At 42.6% G+C, this 22,452-nt stretch overlaps 7 protein-coding genes across 10 annotated transcripts in view; 3 read left to right on the plus strand and 4 right to left on the minus strand.

Moving 5' to 3' along the window:
- The window catches only part of LOC112468036 (vacuolar protein sorting-associated protein 13D), a 16,831-nt gene extending 15,922 nt beyond the window's left edge, over positions 1-909 (minus strand). For both annotated transcript variants that reach the window (XM_025037044.1, XM_025037043.1), the window contains exons 1-2: positions 527-909; positions 18-208 (exon numbers count right to left, since the gene is read on the minus strand). In XM_025037044.1, the coding sequence (XP_024892812.1) occupies positions 18-208; positions 527-623 (288 nt within the window). In that variant the 5' untranslated portion in view covers positions 624-909. The remainder of the gene's footprint in view (positions 1-17; positions 209-526) is intronic.
- An 824-nt stretch (positions 910-1,733) lies between these two features.
- LOC112468062 (dnaJ homolog subfamily C member 1-like) lies at positions 1,734-4,226 on the plus strand. Its single transcript, XM_025037090.1, has 7 exons — positions 1,734-1,895; positions 1,984-2,085; positions 2,167-2,385; positions 2,471-2,715; positions 2,799-3,105; positions 3,182-3,400; positions 3,495-4,226. The coding sequence occupies exons 1-7, from the start codon at positions 1,734-1,736 to the stop codon at positions 3,558-3,560; spliced, it is 1,320 nt and encodes a 439-aa protein (XP_024892858.1). The 3' UTR covers positions 3,561-4,226.
- LOC112468060 (ATP-dependent RNA helicase DHX8) lies at positions 4,056-8,439 on the minus strand. Its single transcript, XM_025037088.1, has 2 exons — positions 8,268-8,439; positions 4,056-8,185 (listed from the first exon to the last, which is right to left on the minus strand). Exon 2 carries the CDS (start codon positions 8,110-8,112, stop codon positions 4,498-4,500), a length of 3,615 nt encoding a protein of 1,204 aa, XP_024892856.1. The 5' UTR covers positions 8,113-8,185; positions 8,268-8,439; the 3' UTR covers positions 4,056-4,497.
- Positions 8,440-8,573: 134 nt separating this feature from the next.
- On the plus strand, positions 8,574-11,648 carry LOC112468061 (carnitine O-palmitoyltransferase 2, mitochondrial). Its single transcript, XM_025037089.1, has 7 exons — positions 8,574-8,732; positions 8,840-8,880; positions 9,098-9,659; positions 9,744-10,277; positions 10,377-10,866; positions 10,949-11,141; positions 11,254-11,648. Exons 1-7 carry the CDS (start codon positions 8,694-8,696, stop codon positions 11,378-11,380), a joined length of 1,986 nt encoding a protein of 661 aa, XP_024892857.1. The 5' UTR covers positions 8,574-8,693; the 3' UTR covers positions 11,381-11,648.
- LOC112468063 (V-type proton ATPase 21 kDa proteolipid subunit-like) lies at positions 11,414-13,527 on the minus strand. Its single transcript, XM_025037091.1, has 5 exons — positions 13,249-13,527; positions 12,986-13,034; positions 12,812-12,895; positions 12,332-12,731; positions 11,414-12,217 (listed from the first exon to the last, which is right to left on the minus strand). The coding sequence occupies exons 1-5, from the start codon at positions 13,307-13,309 to the stop codon at positions 12,182-12,184; spliced, it is 630 nt and encodes a 209-aa protein (XP_024892859.1). The 5' UTR covers positions 13,310-13,527; the 3' UTR covers positions 11,414-12,181.
- Positions 13,528-14,492: 965 nt separating this feature from the next.
- LOC112468047 (SET and MYND domain-containing protein 4-like) lies at positions 14,493-17,695 on the plus strand. 2 transcript variants are annotated; one of them, XM_025037062.1, is made up of 4 exons: positions 14,493-14,622; positions 15,444-16,290; positions 16,475-17,114; positions 17,172-17,695. In XM_025037062.1, the coding sequence occupies exons 1-4, from the start codon at positions 14,603-14,605 to the stop codon at positions 17,669-17,671; spliced, it is 2,007 nt and encodes a 668-aa protein (XP_024892830.1). In that variant the 5' UTR covers positions 14,493-14,602; the 3' UTR covers positions 17,672-17,695. The 2 variants fall into 2 exon arrangements, with proteins under 2 accessions (XP_024892830.1, XP_024892831.1); XM_025037063.1 differs by having other exon boundaries at positions 14,493-14,599.
- Positions 17,696-17,784: 89 nt separating this feature from the next.
- On the minus strand, positions 17,785-22,117 carry LOC112468045 (dynamin-1-like protein). Of its 2 annotated transcripts, none has more exons than XM_025037060.1 (8): positions 21,608-22,117; positions 20,487-21,051; positions 20,148-20,395; positions 19,515-20,045; positions 19,268-19,432; positions 18,758-19,055; positions 18,460-18,671; positions 17,785-18,390 (listed from the first exon to the last, which is right to left on the minus strand). In XM_025037060.1, the coding sequence occupies exons 1-8, from the start codon at positions 21,707-21,709 to the stop codon at positions 18,334-18,336; spliced, it is 2,178 nt and encodes a 725-aa protein (XP_024892828.1). In that variant the 5' UTR covers positions 21,710-22,117; the 3' UTR covers positions 17,785-18,333. The 2 variants fall into 2 exon arrangements, with proteins under 2 accessions (XP_024892828.1, XP_024892829.1); XM_025037061.1 differs by having other exon boundaries at positions 18,758-19,004; positions 21,608-22,114.
- Positions 22,118-22,452: the final 335 nt, after the last annotated feature.

A 22,452-nucleotide genomic window follows, 5' to 3' on the forward strand; every position in this document is an offset into this window, starting at 1 on the left:
ACAGAAAATCATTTTACCTCGTCCAGATTAATTGGTCCCGCCACTAAATAGAGCTGCTCTATACCTATCACCCATGACGCGGTCCTTATCTGCCTGACTGGTACTTGCAATCTGATTTTACCGATAAACCCAGCCTTGACTTCTATGGGTAGTCCAATATGACGCAGAGCCTCGCGTTTCAGGGGCAAGTTTTCCAGTTCAACTTCCCCTAAAATAGGCAACCGTTAAGAAAACAAAAGCGGTAAAACGTTATAAGTACTATTAAATACCGTAGCAGCTATGAAGTTAATTGGTCCTCGCATAAAAATAATATTTCTAAAGAGATGATAGAAGATCACCAAAAAGATCACAACATTGCACAACATAAATGTATTCATCCTAAATTTATAATATAGATGTAGCGCGTGGCAAGTCAAAAATATATTAACAAATCATTCTTGAAATGTGCGTTACCCTGCATGGCACCAGAGCAAACGTTACAAAATATATAAACATTAAATAAATGCGCAGCGCGACATAACCTCACCCGACAACAAGGCGATGCTCAGCTGATCTGTGTTCAGATTCTCCACATATTTGCCGAGATAATTGTTCAGCACCCAAGCGACGAGTCCCTCCAACATTTTGAACGAGCGATATCTTCGCCACTATCCAGCCGGAGATGTCTGCGTGAGTGCGCACAAGTGGCCTCATAGGTTATGGTCTCTCATATATCGTGCGAATTCTCGGGACCAGCGGAATAACAGCGCGTAAAGGCGACGCGTTCCAACGGCTCGTACTTGACTCTCGCGCGACCAGTACCTCTCGTATCTCGACTATCGTTGCATCTCTCATTAAAAACACGTATTTTGCCGTCGATCTCGAGATCCATTTCAAATAACGGTCCCTTCCATTGATAACCACCGTCAACCACCAACAATCGTGACAACCACTGCTCGCGATATTCGTGCGTCACGTGTGAATCACCCTCGTAATTGGAGCACTCACGTCCTACCCCTACCTCCTCTTCAATCGCGGGTCCCGTTCGCGCGCCGGCGCTGGAATTCCGCGACATGTCCAAAGTGTAATTTCTGACTTTTGACAATAATACTCATTTTTTTCATTATTTCGTTATATATATATAGTTCACTGGTCAATCGCAAGAAGCCTTGAGTATATATTTTAAAAATAAGCTTCCCCTAAAGAAATACCGTTATTGATTTATTAATAATTATATAATTATTATGCCGCATAAGATGTTTATGTTAGTCTTCCCCCTAAAAAAAACAAAAGAAAAAAAGAGAAAGAACAAAATTTCAGAACGATTACGAGAGCTAGGTCATGTTGAATAGAGGCAGAACAAGAATAAGAACAAGAAGAAGAAAGAAAACGAAAAGTAGATCAAAAGATTAACAACAATTTTACTTCTTTTACCGGCAGTAGTCAAGTTTTGTTTTCGAATTAGCGGGTGCTCGTCGCGCCGAGTCGATTCTCGCGATACCGCGCGTATCGACACTATCGACCGCGTCGTGATTCCGAATAATCGCGAGCGATCTCGGTGTATACGTGTGACATGAGCGGCAATGTGGCACCTGCGGCAAAAAGAGGATTTCTAACCTGACTCCTGGGCCTGGAGCGCGCTTAGGCGATCAGGGTGAAGGAGCGACACTATGTCCTAGAACGTGGATATATTTTCGTTTCGCACGGTGCACAGTAAGGAAATACGCGCGCGTATTATTGTCAACTATGTCCGCATGCGGTGGACGAAGATGAATCTACCGTCGGTCGTTTTCGGGGTTCTCTGCTTCCTGGACGTGTTCAGGTCCTCCTACGCGTGGGACAACGACGACCTGGAGGTGTTCGACGTGGTCGAGGAGGTCAATCAAAATTTTTACGATGTGCTGGGTGTCACGCAGGTACTCCACTGTGCAGATATATCAAAATGTAACTACGCGAAGATGCGACCTCGATTACGATTGATTGACTCAAATTGTTTCTTTCCAGTCCGCGAACGCCTCGGAAATCAAGAAGGCTTTCAGGCGTCTGTCGTTGCAATTGCATCCGGACAAGAACTCGGCGGAGGATGCGGAACTGCAATTTAGAACGGTACTTTGGAAGTGGAAAGGCGGGAGATGCTCAAAGTTCTCGAATTTTAATATCTTGACAACTTGAAATTTTCCCTTTCAGTTAGTCGCTGTTTATGACATTTTGAAAGATCCCGGGAAACGGCAAAAGTATGATAACGTGCTCGTTAACGGGCTGCCGAATTGGCGGTCGGCGGTATATTACTATCGTCATGCCCGAAAAATGGGATTATTGGAGTTGATTGCTTTCTTGTTCATAGTCATCACGATAGGGCAATACTTCGTAGCTTGGGCGGTGTATATTGAAAAACGATATACTTGCGTGAGTAACACATCCTTTGCAATCAAGAGAAATGTCTTTTTTTTTTGTGAAATGAAAAAATTAGCATATTATATTATGATTACAGGAACAAGTTTTAGGTAGTAAACTTCAAAAGATGCAAAAGAAGAATAGAAAGAGTAAAATAGATATTCCAGACTTAGCCGACTTTTTAGAAAAGATTCCTACTCCAACTATATGGGACACTCTTCCAATTCAGTTACCAAAGTGGATAATAGGTTCCGTGATAGCTATACCTTCCACTATTTGTCTCGTCATTCAACTCCTAAAAGAAAGGAAAGAGAAGAAAAAGCAAGAGGAAGAGGAGGCGTTGTAAGTATACAGCTGTTTTTTGCTATATAATTTACATACATCATAAACAACTTGAACGTAAGAAACTTGAATATCCATTCCAGAGCGCAAGAAAACGAACAGCCTGAACCGGAAGTAACGTCGCGCGGCGTTAGGAAACGCAGGCCTGGCTTTACTCCGCAAGAAAGAAGCGGTAATAATTCTAAGGAAACCGTTAAAAAAGAGGAGTGCGATTATACGAATCACATCTATGAGAAGCCAACGGTGGCTGGTGGCTTATGGACTGATAACGATATATTAGAACTGATAAAATATGTGAAGAAGTATCCCGGTGGAACTCCAGAACGGTGGGAGAAAATCGCAAACGTTATGAATCGTACCGTCGCGGAAGTTACGCACATGGCTAAGAAGGTTATTACTGTTACATCAATTTTGTTTCTTAAATAAATCCTACAGTAAAAGTTGAGCCGCGTATACTTTACGTTAGGTGAAAGAGGAAGGTTTGAAGCCTGCTGAATCAGTGGAAGAAGCTTCCGCGGAAGAAAAACCGAAGAAGGTTAAGACTCGTAGTGAAAATACAGTCAGCACTGCTGAGTGGAGTCAGGAACAGCAAAGAGCACTGGAAGCGGCCCTGACGAAATATCCCAAAGGTGCATCTGTAGATAGATGGGAAAAAATTGCAAATTGCGTCGAGGGAAAGACAAAGGTACATTATTTATTTCTCTCCTTGCGGACTATGTAGAAATTTGTAAATCCAATATTTATCCATCATTACAATTTCAAAATTATATTGTTTACAGGAAGAATGCCAGGTGCGCTATAAACAATTGGTGGAAATAGTGAAAAAAAAGCAACAATCTCAATAGTTCAATTTGTATAAAATCCTGTTTTCCCGAAAATGTATTTTGTACCATCGAGCCAAGAAATAGTATTACTGAATAATATCATAAGTGCGGAAGCGAACTTCAAAAGTGATATTTCCTGGTTACACAAAATATCAATGCGTCTCTTTTGAAAGATTATAAATGTCTTATAAATTCTTTTATACAAATGTTGTGTCAACCGTTACATGTAATACGAATATGCGTCCGTGGACAAACTCGGTTATTATAAGTCAGAGATAAATCTAAGAGAAGGAAAGAATAAGTTAAATAAGAAAATCTTTCCTATGTCATCTTATTAAATGTTATTGAAAATGTATTTATTTAATAAATTTAATAATTAATCAAGAGGGGGAAGACTGAAAAGCGCATAATCTTAAACTAATGCCCTCTTCTCTAAAAAGACTGATTACTTAATGTATCATACCTTATCGAAGTAGATTTTTGATAAACGTTGAAAAGAGTATCGAAAATCCAATGTGACGTGAACGAATATGATTATATATTTACAATGTTTACAAGTATGTACACCATAAAGACCTGTAAATAATCCTCTTTATAACTGCATTCTTGTACATAATTCAATGATCGCATTACATTTCTCTAGTTTCATCGTTACACCATAATAAAATCAATTCAATATCTTCGCGATATCATAAACTGTCTTCATTCCTTGCTTCCTAATAAAGTATTTTTTTTTACTTGAATTAAGAATTCTACATTTTACATTTGCAAAATAAAAGTGTTCTTTGTCCCACAAAGTCCTGTCATTTATAGGTGCAAGTTGTCGCTGCATAAAAATGATGAAAATACTATTTTAAGGGTTAAAATTGTCTGTTCTATGTTATTAAGGATTTCAGAAAAATACGCACATTGAATTACTATACCGGGACGATATTTACATAGATCATAAGCGTATTCCTTAATTACGTCGCCTGCGAACCCGCGATATTCTCCACGCGTTCGGCTCCTCGTACTTGTTGTAGAGCGGCTCCAGTCTTTGATTCTTTTTGAACTTGCTGAGTTTGGTCGGATCGCTGAACTTGAAGAACGCGGGTGCGAACTCCACCAGCCACTTCGGATCGATTGTCGTCACCTCTCTCATATACTCCTTGGTAGTCTGCACCAATTCGTGATAGATGACCCATTCCGGTTGGCGATTGAACAACGCGCTACTCGGATGAATGTACACCACTTGGCTGTCGACCAGCGTCCTGTATCCCTCCTGCGGGTCTTTCTTCGCGGCGTTTCTGAAGAATCCCGAGCACACCGCCTTCTGTATGCGCACTGTGTTCTTGCCGGCCGATACCACGTCCAATTTATGCCTGTCCATTATGCCCAGCAGTTGCTTACGCACATCTTGAGCACGCTTCAGTGTCCTTATCTGCACAAAGTTCTCGTAGCACCAAGCGTTACTCAGCTTGTTGTTCTTCCAGGAATTATAGACCGCCAATAAGGTCAGGTGATCACCCTCGGCTTGATTAAATTTCGCCTTTTTTTGATCGGCCAAGGCCTGCTTGTCCTTCGGCCGATAGAAAACATTCTGCACGGACAGCATGCTGACGATAGTCAAAATCTCATCGGAGCACTGAAGGTGCACGCTCATGATCAGCATCTTGGATAGATTTGGCTCCAACGGAAATTCCGCCATTCGCCGGCCCAGACGCGTCAGCAGACCCTCGTTGTCGAGAGCGCTCAAGCTGTGCAACGACTCCAACGCCATGATCAGCGATTCCACTGGCGGCGCATCCATAAAATCGAAATGCAGAAGATCGTTGATGCCCATAGTCTTCAGTTGCAGCACGGTGGTGGCCAGATTCGTACGTTGTATCTCCGGGACCGGCGTGGGCAGCATCTCGTCTCTGTAGGCCCGCTCGGTGTAGAGTCGATAACACTTTCCAGGCCCGGTTCTGCCGGCTCGTCCGCTCCTCTGTTTCGCCGCCGCTTGGCTGATCGGCGTCACTATAAGACTGTCCATGCCGGTCTTGGAATTGTAGACCTTCTGCTTGACAAAACCCGGATCGACGACGTAGTAGATACCGTCGATCGTCAGGCTGGTCTCGGCGATGTTCGTGGCGATGACGACCTTGCGCGAGCCGGGTGGCGCCGGCTCAAATATTCTAGTCTGCATCTCCGAGGGCAAGGCCGAGTAGACCGGAAGGATAATCAGTTCCGGTACATCCGGGCCCAGTGACTTCATTCGCTCGTAAAGGATCTCACAAGCGGTGTCGATCTCCTCCTGACCAGTGAGGAAGAGCAGGATATCGCCTGGTGGTTCGCGCAGGTGGATCTGCATGACGGTGATCAGCGCGGCGTCCAGGTAATCGGTCTCCGGCTCCTTCGTGTACATCACCTCGACTTCGAACGTGCGCCCGGGTATGGTGAAGATCGGCGCCTCGAAGAAGTACTGCGAGAACTTAACCGCGTCCAGGGTAGCGCTGGTGACGATCAACTTGAGATCGGGCCTACGACCGACCGCCTGCTTCAGCAGGCCGAACAGCACGTCCGTGTGTATCGTGCGCTCGTGCGCCTCGTCCAGCATGATTACCGAGTATGTTTTCAGATCGAGGTCCATCAGGCATTCGCGCAGCAACATACCGTCCGTCATGTACTTTATGCTGGTCTCCGGGCCGGTGCAATCCTCGAAACGGATGGTGTAGCCCACCTCCTGACCTAGACAGCAACCAAACTCCTCCGCCACTCTCTTGGCGACGCTCATAGTAGCGACACGTCGCGGCTGCGTGCAGCCGATCTTGCCGCGCGCGGTGAAACCGGCCTCCGCTAGATACTGCGTGATCTGCGTCGTCTTTCCCGAGCCGGTCTCCCCGATCACGATCAAGATCTGATTATCCGTCACGGCTTTCACCAGATCGTCGCGCAGCTTGTAGATTGGCAAGCTCTGACGCTGCTCCAACAGCGTCAGGTTGGTCTTCTTGCCGAACGATGACTTCTTCCCACCTATCACGTGCTTCTTCCACTCCGGCAAATCCTGCGTTTGCAGACCGATGCCACGCATGTTTGCCGCCAGTGTGCGACTCTCCGCTTCCGGTAACGGGTCTATCCAATTTTTATTCAGGCCGGTGGGCACCGAGTCCATCTCCTGCTCGCGCTGCAACATCTTCTGCTCCCTGCGCTCCTTCGCCAGTGCGCTCTGCATCATCGCCGCCTGCGCCAGCGAACCGTCCGGGTTCTTCACTATCCGCACGGGGCTGAGATCGCCCAGCGCTCTGCCGTGACCGTGCAGAAACGGCGGCTCCTCCTCGACGAGCTCGATCTCCACGTCCTCCTCCTCGTCGTCCTCCCGCGGCAGGATCCCGGTCTCCGTGTCGAATTCCGGCAACTCGCTTCTATCAATGCACGACGCGGCCAGCATCTGCTTGATCTCCCACTTCTCCGGCGACGACATGCGTTGCACGCGCTTCCTCGAATATGTCTCATCCTCGTCGTAGTTACCTTGAAGCTCCAGCAGGGAAGTGGGCCTGTCCGGATTGCGCAAGTGTTTCTCGTCCTCGTCCGCTTTCGCGATCGACACCACGGGATTTAAATCCCTCCCGGTTTCCTGATCGACATCCTTCATGCTCAGAGATACTTTCTGTCCACCGACGCTAAGAACCTTCACGAGAACCTTCTGTCCTCTTGAGACCACGTCGCTCGCGTTCGCCACTCGACCTTCTCGCCTCAATTGAGATATGTGAACTAGACCCTCCCAGCGGCGTCTTAAACCTTCCAGCTGGACGAAACAACCAAACGGCACGATGTTCGCGACCTTACCGGCGTAAATCTTACCCACCTCCGGCTCCGCGGAGAGCGTCTCTTCGGCGGATCTGGATCTGGATCTGTCGGCGTCGCGTCTCCTCGAGTGTCTCGCGTCTTTGCGATCGCGAGATGGCGATCTCTTGCGTTCCCGAGACCTGGAACGTCTCCTGCGCGTTCTGTCGTGTGATCTGTGACGCGTCCGCGATCTGGAACGCGTCCTAGATCTGTGTCGTCTCTCTCTTCGATCTCTCGGCGATCTGGATCTATGTCGTCTCCTCTCCCTCGACCTGCTTCTGCTTTTCCTTCCTCGCTTGCTCTTTTTCTCAACACTGTCAATTTTACCGTTGCTTACCTCGGTATTCGCGGACTGTTTCTTATTAGATGGTGCGAACGCCTCCAGGGAGGCCATAACGTCGTTAACGATATCCTCGTCCTTGGCGGTATTGGCCTCGGAACGTGCATCCTCGTTCGGTAACGCCAGCGCTGGAAACTTTTGCGCCAATTCGTCCTGCTTGCTCGTAGACTTGGACGGCTTCTCGGTGGACGTTTTTGCAGGCTTCATGTGCTGTATTATTCTGAGGAGATTAGCTATGAAGGAGTCCGAGAACTCGGCCCCGTTCTCAATCAGCACCTTCTTGAACGGTGCAAACGTGCTGTTCTTCTCCGCCAGATGTATAATAAACTCGGCCAGGTCCTTGTCGTTCAATCCCAGATGGTTCTCCAATTCCGTGCAGATTTTCGACACCAGAGACAGGTGCTCCAGCTTCGTAACCTCCTCCATTATTACGCGATGTTGCACAAGAGTTGCACAAACACACTTTTTAACTTCTGTTATTTAAACTTGATTCTTGCGACTGAAAGTTGATGAGGGAGTTAAATAAGTGCGATGACGACCGATATTAGTGACGACCAGAACTTTTCGTTTACAATACTTACTTTCTCTCCACTTACGACGTCGAATTATAAAAACGAAAATACAAGCGGATAGACATTACTGCGGCGTCTAACCTAACTTAACCTCTCCGCCGTCCGGGTGTTGCCTATGATCTGCACTTGTGAATAGTGGTGCCAGCTGGTAGATGTTTTTTGGACTATCTCCTCCACGAGAGTTGGAGCTTGGAGCTCCTGATTTTAATTGGTTCTTCATGGTAATACGTCCATTCAATGCGCAGTCCAGTGATGTAGTGTGTAGTGACGTACAGTGGAAAGGGTTGTCAGTTGTCAGTTGTCATTGCATGTTATCTGGAACCACTGTGCATGTGTACATTGACCTGACGTGAATTATATTATTTTTATATATTTTTTTTTGTTGGATTTTCAAGAGTAATTAAGTTAGAGGTAAAAGCGGTATTGGATTACGAGATGTTTATCCTAACGAAAAGCGGATTCCGAAAATTTATGGTAAATTACTTGTTTGACACACGGTCATATGCAGTATATATTTTTACATATTTTAATTTTTAAAATCATTTTCCGTTTATTTCCCGTTTCTGTTACATATATTACAGGTAAGCCGTGGAGGGGTGGCACTATCACAGCAATTAGCTAGGTAGTAGTGTTTTGTTTTACATAATTTCTAGTAATAGAGACATAGGTTTTTTATTTTTATACTTTGAAGACTTAAATTGTCACTGTGCAATTAGCTACTATAAAATTAGCATCATAATTTGAATAATGGTGATTTTGTGAAATAATGGCGTTGAAGTTTTAATGTGTGACCGTTTAATTAAAGAAACAGATACTAATTATGTGTTTTTGTTTCACAGGAGTACCGCAGCTTTGTACGACAGCACCGAATATCAATATATACAGATTAGCAAAGTGCCAACGTTGCATTTTCAAGCGTCCTTGCCTCGTTTACCGATACCGAAGCTCGAAGACTCGTGTAGAAGGTATTTGAATGCGCAGAAACCTCTATTGAACAATGAGGAGTTGCAGAACACATCGTCTTGTGTCTCGAAATTCCTCACTAGCGAGGGACAAAGCTTGCAAAAGCTGTTACTCCAAAAAAATGCTGAGAATTCACACACCAGTTACATCAGCGAACCGTGGTTCGACATGTATTTGCAAGATCGCAAACCATTGCCGATCAATTATAATCCTTTCTTAGTCTTCGTGCCAGAATCCGATCCAAAGTATGATGCGCAATTGGTGAAGGCGACAAATCTTGTCGTATCATCGATGAGATTCTTAAAATCGCTCAAGAATAATGTTCTAGAACCAGAGGTGTTTCATATGAAACCTGAGAAGTCAGATACCGAGTTATTTCGCAACGTCACAAGACTGATCCCATCTCGCTTTAGCTGGTATGGCGCTTATCTATTTAAGGTATGAATAAATTAGACGTTTTGTGCGAAACATTCTAAGATAAATTGATAGAAATTTGTTTAACACGAAAACTTTTTATTACAGGCTTTTCCTTTAGATATGTCTCAATACAAGAATCTGTTCAATACGACTAGAATACCGGAGTTAGGAAAAGATAGAATCTTTCATGATTCCTCAGCCAAACACCTGGTCGTACTGAGGAAAGGTCATTTTTATGCGTTCAACGTTTTGGATGCAAATGACTCCATTCGTAGCCCTAAAGAGATAGCTGCGTGCTTAAAAGCCATTTTGGAAGACGATAGGCCAGCAAATAGATATCCCGTGGGCATTCTTACGTCGTCAGAAAGGGACCAGTGGGCACGAGCACGCTCACATTTAGTCGAAACAGGGAATCGGGAAATTCTTCAGAAAATCGATTCGGCTGTATTCGTAATGATCTTAGATGATGAAATTATCGGTACCGACTACAACAAGTTAATTAGAACGTATTTACATACAGACGGCACCAATCGGTGGTTTGACAAGTCGTTTTCTCTCATTGTTTCTAAGGATGGTTATGGTGGACTCAATTTTGAGCACTCATGGGGCGATGGTGTTGCAGTACTCAGATATTTCCAAGTGAGCGATATACCGTTTCGGCATATTAGGCATCGTTTAATGCAATTGACTGTAAAAATTTGAGAATTGCAAAATGTAAAAAAATCTTTGTCATTCTAGGATGTGAAAGCCGATATATCGAAGAAACCTAGATTTCATCCTAATGAAGTAGATGAACTTTCTAAAGAAAGCGTAAACGTAGAGAGACTACAATTCTCTATAGACGCGAAGAGCGAGAGTATCATCGATCAACAAAAGATAGATTATCGAGAGTGGGTAAATCGGCTGTGCGTTGATTTTATGATTTACGAAGAGTTTGGTAAGGAACAGTGTAAGAAGCTCGGGGTAAGTCCGGATGCCGTGATGCAGCTGGCATTCCAATTGGCATTGTATACCCTAGAAGGCAAATCGGTACCAACTTATGAATCTTGCAGCACAGCTGCATATAAACACGGCAGAACAGAAACTATCAGACCTTGTACGCTAGAGACTAAAGCTATCTGCGTCGCTATGACTCAGAAGCAAGTCGAGCTTTCTAAATCACAGCTAAAAAAGATGATACTTGATTGTAGCAAAGCTCACAACGTGCTTACGAAAGAGGCCGTGATGGGTAATTAGATTTGATTATTCAAGCAGCTTTCAAGTAAACGGATTTAAAAGAATGTGTATAAATTCGATTTGATACTTTACAGGCCAGGGATTCGATAGGCATCTATTCGTTTTGAGAAGAATTTCAGAGGAATCGGGTTCCGTTAAGCCAGCCATTTTTCAAGACCCAGCTTACAATGCTCTAAATTATAATATACTGTCTACATCTACTTTATCAAGTCCAGATGTAATGGTTGGCGGATTTGGACCAGTGGTACCCGATGGCTATGGAATCGGGTAAGACATTTATGTTAAGTTGTCATCACATTGGATATGATACAATTATTAGCACCTTGTTATATCCTTTAGATTATATTACTTTTTAAAACAGAGTTAATGTATTGTTTAGATATATGATCCAGGACAAACGTTTGGGTTCAGTCGTGACGAGCTACGAAGGCAGTCGTAACGCCAGTCAATATGTACAAGCGCTAGCACATGCGTTCAAGAGCATTCACGATGTGTTACATACATAATACAAGAATTATGGTTATGTAACTTGCCAGATATATTTAGTTACATCTTTATTTGAATGTAATTTTTCCGAGATCATTGACAGTTATTATTATATAATATTGTACATTTACAAGAATGTTTATAATGTTATTCATATCAGAGGTAGGCACAAGTCTCCTTTTTTGGAGTCTTAAACGGGGAAAGCAATAACGATGATGACTATTACCTCTGATAATCAGAAACTTTTATACAATTGTTAAATAAATATTTTTAATACTTTTTAAGAGATTGATAATGCGTTCTAATTTTTATAAACAACTACTTTCCCATCAAATAGCTAATGATTAGATACATGATTAGAATATAAAGGATAAATTATATTATGTATTGACTTTACTTACATCAACAAGGAAATATGTACATTAATTTATGCAAAAGCGAGCGCTATAACGCACTCAAAATATGAAACAAAAATTACGTTGCTTTCTAATATTGATAAAAACTATGGCCTATTGCAACTTTTACATATAATCTTCGCCATTATGCTTCGAAAAAAGTAGAATGGTGTGTCCAAAACGATATAACTGGCGATATTCACAGATACAGAATGGATGTTAAGTCATCTAGAATCGCACGAGTATAATTACAGACATGCAATAATATACCAAATTCACACATTGGTATTTGGAAAATTCTTCTCTTTCTTTCACAATGATTTCATAGATATGCAGTCATCCCTCTAGAATCTTCTTTACTGGTGACTAAATGTGGAATGGAACATTGTGATCCCGATAACACTCCATAGCATATTCTCTGGTAATTTATGATAGCTTATCGCCCATCTTCACTTTGGATGTCTGAAAAGAAAATTTGTAAACATAAGTATATATATTCGCTATAGACACGTTTAGTCACATATTATTTTGACCATTTCTCATTGCATATTACTTTCATGACACGTCTTAACTTACCATATAAATACCAACGATTAAACCAAAGAGGCCTATAGCTGAACCAAAGATCTCGACTATAAGAATCTTTACGAAAAGGGCAGAGTTAGCCGCGTCGGCGAGAGCAGCGCCGGAGCCAACGATGCCGACTGCTATGCCACAGAAAAGATTGACGAGGCCAACGGCGAAACCAGCACCGAACATCAAGTACCCGGACAACCAGTTTTGATTTCTGATCTCTTCGTTGTCGAAAACTGTCGCATAATTAAATTTCTCGAGCATTCCAGATAGAACAATGGCAGTGATCAAGCCATAGATAGCTACAGCCTCGCAGAATATCACAGAAATCAAATTCTTTGTCTTGATTCTAGGAGCTTTCACGCCACCACCAACAATAGACACTCCCGTTGTATGGATACCTCTGAAAAAGACAAATAAATTAAGAAATTTTGGCGTAACACGAGTTGAGCCCATTTGAAACTATAAATATATCTAACTTACAATGCTGCGCCTACTACGGACAGAGCTACCGACAGACCTATACCTAATGTGCACCACATATATGGAGAAGTATTCGTCAAGAACCTAAATTAGAAAACAAACATTAGGATATCTTTACGCCGAGAATTCAATAAGATAAAAAACCACTGATACAAGACAAATGTATGAACATACCATCCAATGCTAACCTGCTCTCCCTTGCCAGTAAATACATAATACAAAACTGCAACATACAAAATATATAATATATTAAATATATGCATATGAAATAGGAAAAGAAAGAAGAAAAGAAATAGATAAGCTTGACACGAGATTGCTGGCAACGCGATGACATCATACATAGATAATTTGGGAAAAGATCAAACGCATGAAAGGCTCTAACGACGATACATTTCTTCGTTTATTAATTTATCATAATATATACATGTAAAGCATACCTAAAATAAGGATCGTTGCCGAAGCGGTGATCGCGAACGTGTTACCCAATATGTATCTCATCGTCGCGATAGTAAGTCTCGCCGTTCACGCAATACGATATACGCAAAATCCCACGGTCTTCGAACACAGTCGAAACTCCGGGGAGAAGCCAAGTAGCCCGATACTCCCGGTAGTCCTTTCGTTTCTTGTCTTAACGAATCTTCGATCTCCACATCGAGAAGCTCACGAGAAAATCACGCACACCCGTCGCCGTCATGTGACGACTGCTCCGGATTCTAGTAACCGTTGGTGATTTTTTTTTTCACTATCGAGGGGAAAAGAGAATCACGCGCAGCGAAAATGCGGTCTGTTCTTTTTAACTGTATTGGAGGCATTTTCTGCAACCCGAAACGAGACGGACGTATATTCGATTGGAAAGAAAGAGCGAAGAGATTACTTGAGTGCAGAAAGTGCAAGTAAAACGAGCTGATGTTCAGATTGCCTAAACTCCAATTAATTTAAAATAATCGACGTTTATAACTCGACCAATAAAATCGCGGCAAAATTTCTAATTATATAATTTATTCTCAACCTTTTTAATCTTTCTTTTACGTATTAGATAATAAGATTAATAAATTCTATTTGTGTTAAGAAAATAATATTTAATAAGTTAATTCGTGAAAGACGTTCTAACAGCGATTTCAATTAAACTCCCATCAATTTAATCGATGATTAATTTAACCGACTGAATTTCTTAAAGCAAAATTTTTAAATTATATAATTTGCTGTTCCAGATCTTTTTTTTCCATATATTAAACGACAAAAAATTAATATCTTTGTTCATGTTAACAAAAAAGTACAATAAGTATCAATTATTGATAAGTTAATCAGAGTTTAGTCGAAGTTATCTTAAAAACACTCTTCCATTAAAAACGCGATCATTCACTATTTTGGAGAATCCAATTTAAATTTACTTTATAATTACTGCTAGAAACTACTTTGGTGTTGCGAAATGATAGCAAAGAAATTGCAACAGTTATACATTATCTTGTATTACATTTCCTTTTCGTTTATCAAAAGTCGCGGCGGTTTCTTTTCCTTTGCTTAAGTGCATTAATAATTCTCTATTATCGCTCCTGCAAATGCATTATTTACACGTTCCAATGCGTTCCACGTATCAATGCGCGAAGGAACGAGATTTTTGCTCAATTTTCTATAAACGAAAGCATCGGGCGCGTTTCGCAAGAGTGAACGCCAGTCAGCCTAATTTTAGAAATCCGTCGCATTCGTGTCTCTGTTTCGCGACGAGGAGGCAGATCCCGCCGATGTTTCATTAAACGCACAATCGATCGGTTCTGATAACGATTAGCGGTAATGTCTCTGACGAGAAAAGGGTAAGCCAGCTATACTTTTCGATCCCGGCTACGACAGGCTGTCGTCCCACCTTCGTCCAGATTCGTTCTGAGTCGTTCTCCCATTCGTTGCAAAACCGGGACAGTCCTCCGCCTAATGACAAATTCCACGAACGGTGCGCTACCGCAACCGGGCTGTTCGCTCGTACTCTATTTCTGTCTGTGATTAAATTTACAGAATTAAATTTAGAGAAACGATGAAAACACGTTCGTGGCTGCGACTCGTCTGCGAAAAATTGGAGTCGCCGTCCTGCGTTCGTCGGCTAATTTCGAAACATGTATTTTATGCATTAATTATAATTATTATATATTACATTAGCATACAATATCATACACACAAACGCGTTCGCAGTAATGAACTTTAATGTACAGACCACTCGGAAATATCTCTTATGTTTTTCGATAACAAGTTTTTCCAATAAATGATAATAGAGGTCCCATACATTTCCTGGCGAAAATATTTCTACACAAATGATCATAATATGACATCAATTTCTGGAAAAAATATATCTTTCTGAATATCGTCATTCTCATTGTATTTCTAATTAGTTATTCCGAGTATAATTCTCATTTCTACAAAGACGATTGTTTCTTCAGATCAAATGTATGGTATAAATAAACACCGTTATCTTTATCTTTTTCATTTTTCGATATTATTCGTTTCAACAGCGCCGGCTATTTAAAAGAAATTAAGAATTTACATTTATTTCGTTGCAAAAACATATCGTTTTCTTTCGAATTTCGTATCAAGTGGAGCATTAAAAATTGTTTTCTTTTTTTATCGTTCACCTGCTGTGTTACAGAAACATCACGCTCGATGAATTTCGTCGTGCCGTACATAACGCCGTCTCGCAGGAGGAGTCGCTCGCGACTCGATTGGCGAAGCTATCCGCGTCGGGCGACAGGCGAGGAATGATCGGGATGCTTGTAGAAATGCCCTATGTGGCGGACTTGAAACTGGGTGATTCATACGAGGGTAAGGATGATGCGCAGGCCGCGCGGCTGTACGAGAGATCGTTCGGGGCGACGATGGAGCCCAGAGACGAGCACGCCGAGGAGATTAAAACCTGTAATATTCTCACGCAAGCACTGTTTGCGGCTGGTGCGAACAGTAGAGTGTTTCTAGATGCGATCTGCGAGCGCGCTAGACGCTTCTACAGCCTGCGCGCTTACGCGAGCTGCCTGCGAGACTGCGACTGCATGTTGGCGCTTTCCGCGAGTCTCTATGACAACTCCGCGGAGAACGTTAAGTACTTCGTGCAACGTAGGAAGGAATGCCTTCAACTAGAGCGGGAGTGTTCCCGGAAGTTGGAAGCCACGTCCTCCAGGAAACGCGGCGCCCGTGGAAGGACATCTTCCACCTCCTCTTCCTCTTCCCGTTCTTCTTCCAGCAGCGCATTGCCCACCGTCGACGGCAAGCCGCACAGCTGTCTCACGAGCTGTTCGGATGGCGTTGAGCTGCGATTCGACGAGACCAGGGGCCGGCACCTCGTGGCTGCAAGAGACATCAGACCGGGGACTGTACTCATTGTCGACCGGCCGTTTTCCTTTAGCACGGATCCACCGGCTCTCGGCAGGAATTGTTTGCATTGCCATGCCACACTTAAATTAGAAGACAGCGTTAGAATTCCGTGCCGTGATTGCCAAACAGTTAGTAGAGCGCATGATTTATATTTGCGCATGCCACGCGCCATGTACATAGCGCCAGATCTGATTACCCATACCGTTGCCTGTTAGTTTCCACGTTAATTTGTTTATTTTATTTTGACTTTCGGTGATTCTTCCTGCAATTTTTACAGATCTTTGGATTTAAATTTTATATTGCGTTCTCCAGGTGGCCTTTTGCACAGAAACGTGTCGCAAAGAAGCGTGGGAAAAGTATCACCGATACGAGTGTTCAGTATTCAATTACTTTTTCAAAAATTCAAACAACGAACGTCAACAAACATCCTATCTCTTGCTGGCTTATCGTATGACGGTCACACAAGCGTTATCGCTATCAAACAGCGCTACATGCGTTTTGAATCCTGATTTCCTACGATATCACGCTAACGGTAACGCAAAAGATAAAGATGATGACATTAGCAAGGAATGCGCGGACTTGGGATCGAAGGAGACGTATAGTCCTCTCGATTACCGAACGGTGTTTCAACTGGAGACTCATTGCGCCGATGTCGAACATAGCGTGAATCTCATTCGCGCCATCGAGGCGATCTTTCTTGCGAAATGCTTGATCTCGGTTTTGAACAAACTGGACGTCGTCTGCACGAGGGAGACGTTCGTTTCGTTGGCTGTGGCTATGCTGCACCATTTGCAGGCGATTAACTGCAACGCATATGAGATCATCGAGAACGTCCACGACGAGGCAACGCGTGTCTGGGAGCCTAGGAACATCGGTGCGGCGATTTACACCACGGTCAGTCTCGTGAATCACAGCTGTTATCCCAACGTGGTTCGCCACTCCTATCCAAATGGTAAGCGATCAGGGACATGACGAAGAGATGAACGAAGTTCTAATTCTCACGTTACAGGAATAGTCGTGGTCAGAGCATTGCGCTTCATCGGCAAAGGATGCGAGATACTCGATTGCTACGGACCTCACTTTCTCAGCGAGAGCAAATTGAACAGGCGTGAGTTCTTGTGGAAGAAGTATCGATTCCTGTGCGGATGCGACGCCTGCAAGCAAAACTGGAAACTTCCGCTACCCGAAACGACGTGTTACAAGTGCGCGGCGTGTTCGGAATCGACGGGTCTCTCGATCACGAACGCGAAGGTGACGAATCATCGGTGCGCCAAATGTGAGAAAATGATTGATTTGAAAAGAATCGAGAAGCAACTTCAAAAATCGATTCAAAAGAGACTGAGCGCCATCGCGAAAATGTATGAGGGGAATTACAGAGACGCGATGCCTCTGCTATTCGAGCACGCGGACTTTGTCAACAAACACTTGGCTGAACCGAATATCGAAGGTATCAAAACAGAACAATGTATCGTCCAGTGTTACAATTCTCTTGGCTCTATTTCTGTGTAATACTCCCTTAGTCGGTTTATAACAATTATTATAACAATTATTTATAGTGAAATTATTTCAATTTATTCTACAGCTTTGTGAAAAACGCGGCACAATCCACTAGGAATAGATACTTCCAGTTTTCTATTCCTGGAAAGAAAAATTATGCAAACAGCATAACTAAAAAATACACAGAACAATGATCCTCAATTACACTCTCATTTACGATCACTGTAACGCGAGGCAATGCAACATTAGACTAAGTAATTAAGAAACATAATTCCGTGGTAAAATGCGTGATACAAAACGAGTTATTCAAGAGTTAATCAATTCAACGATTTATAATCATAGGTCATCAGCATCTATATCGAATGCTGAAGATAATAAAAAATCGAGCCCGAATTACATCTTTTGAATCGAATAACCCGGTTGCACAAACGCGTATTTTATGTACGATATACCTCCTTCATGCTCATACTATAAAAACGGGTGACGTAACATATCAGGACCATTGATTCTCAATAGCGATACATATACCTTACTTGCGTGAGAAAGACAAGAGTTATGTACATTAATTTCATCATATACATTGGTAAAGTACATCCTTTAACTCAGTTCATTAAAACACAGAGATGTAATAATAAATTCAACTAGAATCCGGTGATGACGGTTTAGGCATTTGATTACCACATGTGCGTTTCTCTAATTTCGCTAATGATGTGACCTGCTTGAGTCAATGCCTGTTGAATCAGAGCAATCGTTAGAGATCAATTATTATAAAGAGGCTTTGTAGTTAACTTTTTACGTACCTTAAGCATGTCTGCTGTTTCTTTACGCCTAACAGCGATGTGTTCGCTCTCAATCAACAAGGCCTCAGCCTGATCTGATTTGTACAAATGTGTGACAAGTTCGCTTTGTAAATTATCTTTCACATAGTTGACTAGGAAATGCATAACAGCCTTTGGTACACTATCCTGGATGGATTTCCGTACAATATAAAAGTATGATCTTATGAGCCTTTCTGCGAACAACGAAAGAAAGAAGAAAATTGAAATTAAAGTTTGTTAACATAATGTTTATGACTTTTAATACGATACACTTCCTTACCGATAATATCACAATCCCGTTGCTCACGATCGCTAAGTTTTCGAGATGTCTGTATCGGTACCGCCGGGAGCAGATTTACTGGTTTTTGTTGCGGGGATGCTTTTTGCAGTTCGATCGCTGGATTCGGAGAGTTACTATTTTCACGCATTCTGACTGGAGAACCATCCGCGGAACTAGTTGACTCCGTTCTTCCCTGTAGTAAGCTACTTAACAGCCAGTTATTTTGCTGTCCTTGCTGTTCTCTAATCTGATTGGAAACAGAGTTCATCTCATCTTGATTATTGACTGATTTTACAATCTGTTTCAAATACATTTTACTATTAGATGCAAACACGACGTGAGAAAGTAGAAGTGGCTCGGATAAAATGTTGAATAAACTGATGGACATGCAAACGCTGCTATCCACATTTAAATCATTATTCTTGAAAGAATAACTTTATCAATGAATTAAAAAATAATAAATTGGTATAAATTTCACAAAAACGACACTAAATGGAGATTATTACTTACATCATTAGTAATTATAGTATTGGATGCTGAAGTTAATCGTTTGTTGTGCCTCAAGTGATCTACATCAGTATCTTTCAGTAAAGATGACACAAATGCTGCATCTTTGTGAAAGTCGGGATGCTTAGTGTTAATGTATGCCAATTCTATGGCAACCAAGTTCTCTACCTTTTATTTAAGAAATCAAATCAGCATGTGAGTATGAAGAACGTGTTACGGATACATATACTCAGTAAATATTTTAGTTTACCATTGAATTGGTAGGTGGGAGTCGTCTACGTAGCAAATGCGTAACAACATCGACGATACGCTCGTGCAGTTTAGGGAAACGTAGTATCTCCTGTTGCACTTCAGTACCACAATGCTGTATTATACTCTGCAGTTCTTCATGCACAAGCTCTACGCACCGTAACGAAGGATCCTCCAACTTCCGTATTTGCCGTTTAACTAATAATTCAAAAGAAACTTCTGGCACAAAGAGAGCCGGTCTTGGACCGGTTGCATTGCGAATAGCGGTCAATATGTCACCTTTACTGAGATCTGCCAGTGGATTAATCGAATCGAGCGTTTTACCAAACGCCTCGTGAAATATATAGCAAATGCGAGCGCCGCCGCACAGCGCGGTGGTGTCTATGTTTCTCGCCGTTCCCTCTATCGTAGCGCAATAGCTGTTTGCAAACTTTGTAATGATCTGTAGCAAGGTTTGGCTTTTGTCTTCGACATCTCCACCATAGGAATTAAGCAAGGTTTGATACTGCCCGACCATTGTATTTACTCTGTTCTGTTTTCAAAAAACACAAGCTCTACCAAATTATGCTTACTTTAGTAGATTAGATTCTAGCTATATCCTATAATTCGACAATTCTACTATTAATATTCTTACCTTCAACTCTGGCAAGCAATCCCTAATATGTTGCATAAGTAAACGATTAAGAGTTTTTGCTAAGTAAGGAGTGCCGTTTCTGTTAGCCAAAGTTGGATATTTACGTTGCAAGAATGTGGCTTCATCCTTCAACGCTTCCTTAATACTCTTGTTATTCATTATATCTTGTTGAGAACGATTGACTACACCTATAATACCCAATTTTACCGGGATGACTCTGCCACATAGAATATCTATAGCGTCAGTTCCTAAAAGAAGAGAAACAATGTATGCATACAATCGGTTGTCTTTGACAAATTCGAAACTGCAAAAAAAATTTCGAAACTGTGAAAAATTTACCAGCATCCATGAGATCTAATTTTGTAACGACTGCCAGCGTTCGTCTGCCATCTGGATCAACGTCTTTGCTGAACTTTAAACTCTCGCTTGTAGCCATGTCAGTATTGGCAGTGACAACTGCTAAAATTATAGAGTTCGGACTACATATGTACTTTGATACGAGCTCATGTATCTGAGACTCGATGTCTTCCGGCTGGTCACCTACTGGCACTTTCGTAATACCAGGTAGGTCTATAAGCGTCAGATTAACAACAGACGTCGAATATATTTTAAGATTAATTGGTTCTGGACAGATTCCTTTGTTAGCCCCAGCCATTCTGTCAGTTTCGGCCTCGATCTCCATGCGAATGTCATCGAAATCCTTGTAAATCCTGTTCTTTGTGTGCAGAAACATTCCCCATTCCTCCAAGTCCAGGGTGCCATTCTCGGCGCTTCTGTGTTCTCGATCGTCTCTCGGTGTATATACAAGTTGCAGTATTAACGGACGTCGCGTGACGATACCAGTCCCTCGTGGTAGAAAAGAACGGCCCACCAAGCTCTCTATTACAGATGACTTCCCTGAACTCTGAAAAATTCAATATTTGCTTTTACATTGTATTCGACAATACCCTTGGATCATCTTTCGAGTCACTTCGACTCTTCATGATTAGAATAAGATGAAAATTTCTTTGAGAGTGGCTATCCAAATCGCAATATTTGCCTCTTAACTGATTATAAATAAGTAAAAGTAAACATGCTTAAGGAAACCGTAAGATTCAAGCAAGCTACGATATTATTTTCCTCAATTCTAACACCGACGGGCAGTAAGCAACTTACAATGAATAGCCTGTCGTTGTTACATTGTTCATAACAAAGAAAAAAAATTCGAATGCTCATCGACAAAATTCAAATGTCCAACCGTCGCTAGATCCGCTCCTTTCGAGAGATTGCACCCTTTCTCTCTCTCTCTCTCTCTCTCTCTGTCGGAATTTTCTCTCTTACCAAAGAAGTCACATATTTTGTTTAATCTTGAGAGCAACGAGGGTAGCAAAGTCCAGGTGAAAGGGGCGGACCTGCCGTTTCATTGTTATCGCGGTTCGGCTCGCGGTTTGGCCGCGGGCCGAAGAAAGACTCCGGCTAACCTGCGTGCCCAGAACGACGATCTGCGGCAGTTGCAGCGCGGTAGCGCCGACGGTGTTGAACACGTCCTGCAGCTTGTTTATCACAGGTATCAGGGCCTCCATGGTGGTGCGGATGGAACGACGATGAAGCCTCCGCGCGTCGCGTCGACGAGCGAATCGATCGGGACGACGGTCGGTCGGTTTCGGTTACGAAGCCGGGTTCGAGTAACGCTCTCGCGCTCCCCTTAGTCCCCTTTCTTCTCCGCCCCTCGACCGTTCAGCTCTCGTCTACAATAGTCTACATGCGTCGCGACTCCGTGACGGAAGCGGATATTCCGATTTCAATGATTGACGATGATGCGCCGAATGACCGTAAACTCAACTCGAAATAACTCTACCGCCACGACTCCGCAGAATGATGCACACCTGATTCCGTATTCCGTCACCCCTTCCTGTACTCCATACCGCGCACACGCGTGCGCGTTTTTGATAGTGTGTGACGTGACACACGTATGTATGGTATGTATACATACATACGATACTTGCTGCGATACTCGTCGCGTGCGTATGCGTCGTGACGGCATGACGCGCGCATCCATTGTTTCGATTCCCGCCTCTTTTTCGAGCCATCTGTTCGCTCCCGTTCGAGGGGAAACTTATTCACTCAATATTCAGAATTGTTTCGCGTACGAGCACGTAAATCCATTGTCCCGATTCCGCCTTCGTTCGCCCTCGTTTGAAGGAAATCTTTAAATCGTTTTCAATTTATAAATATGCATTCCTCATTCCAATCTCTTCTGTAACAGATAAACATTAATTACTTTATTACTCTGTATCCTCTAAATGTCTAAATGTTAGTGTAGTAA

The sequence above is a fragment of the Temnothorax curvispinosus genome, unplaced genomic scaffold (assembly GCF_003070985.1).
Source record: "Temnothorax curvispinosus isolate PA1 unplaced genomic scaffold, ASM307098v1 QBEX01018008.1, whole genome shotgun sequence".
Lineage (NCBI taxonomy): Eukaryota > Metazoa > Arthropoda > Insecta > Hymenoptera > Formicidae > Temnothorax > Temnothorax curvispinosus.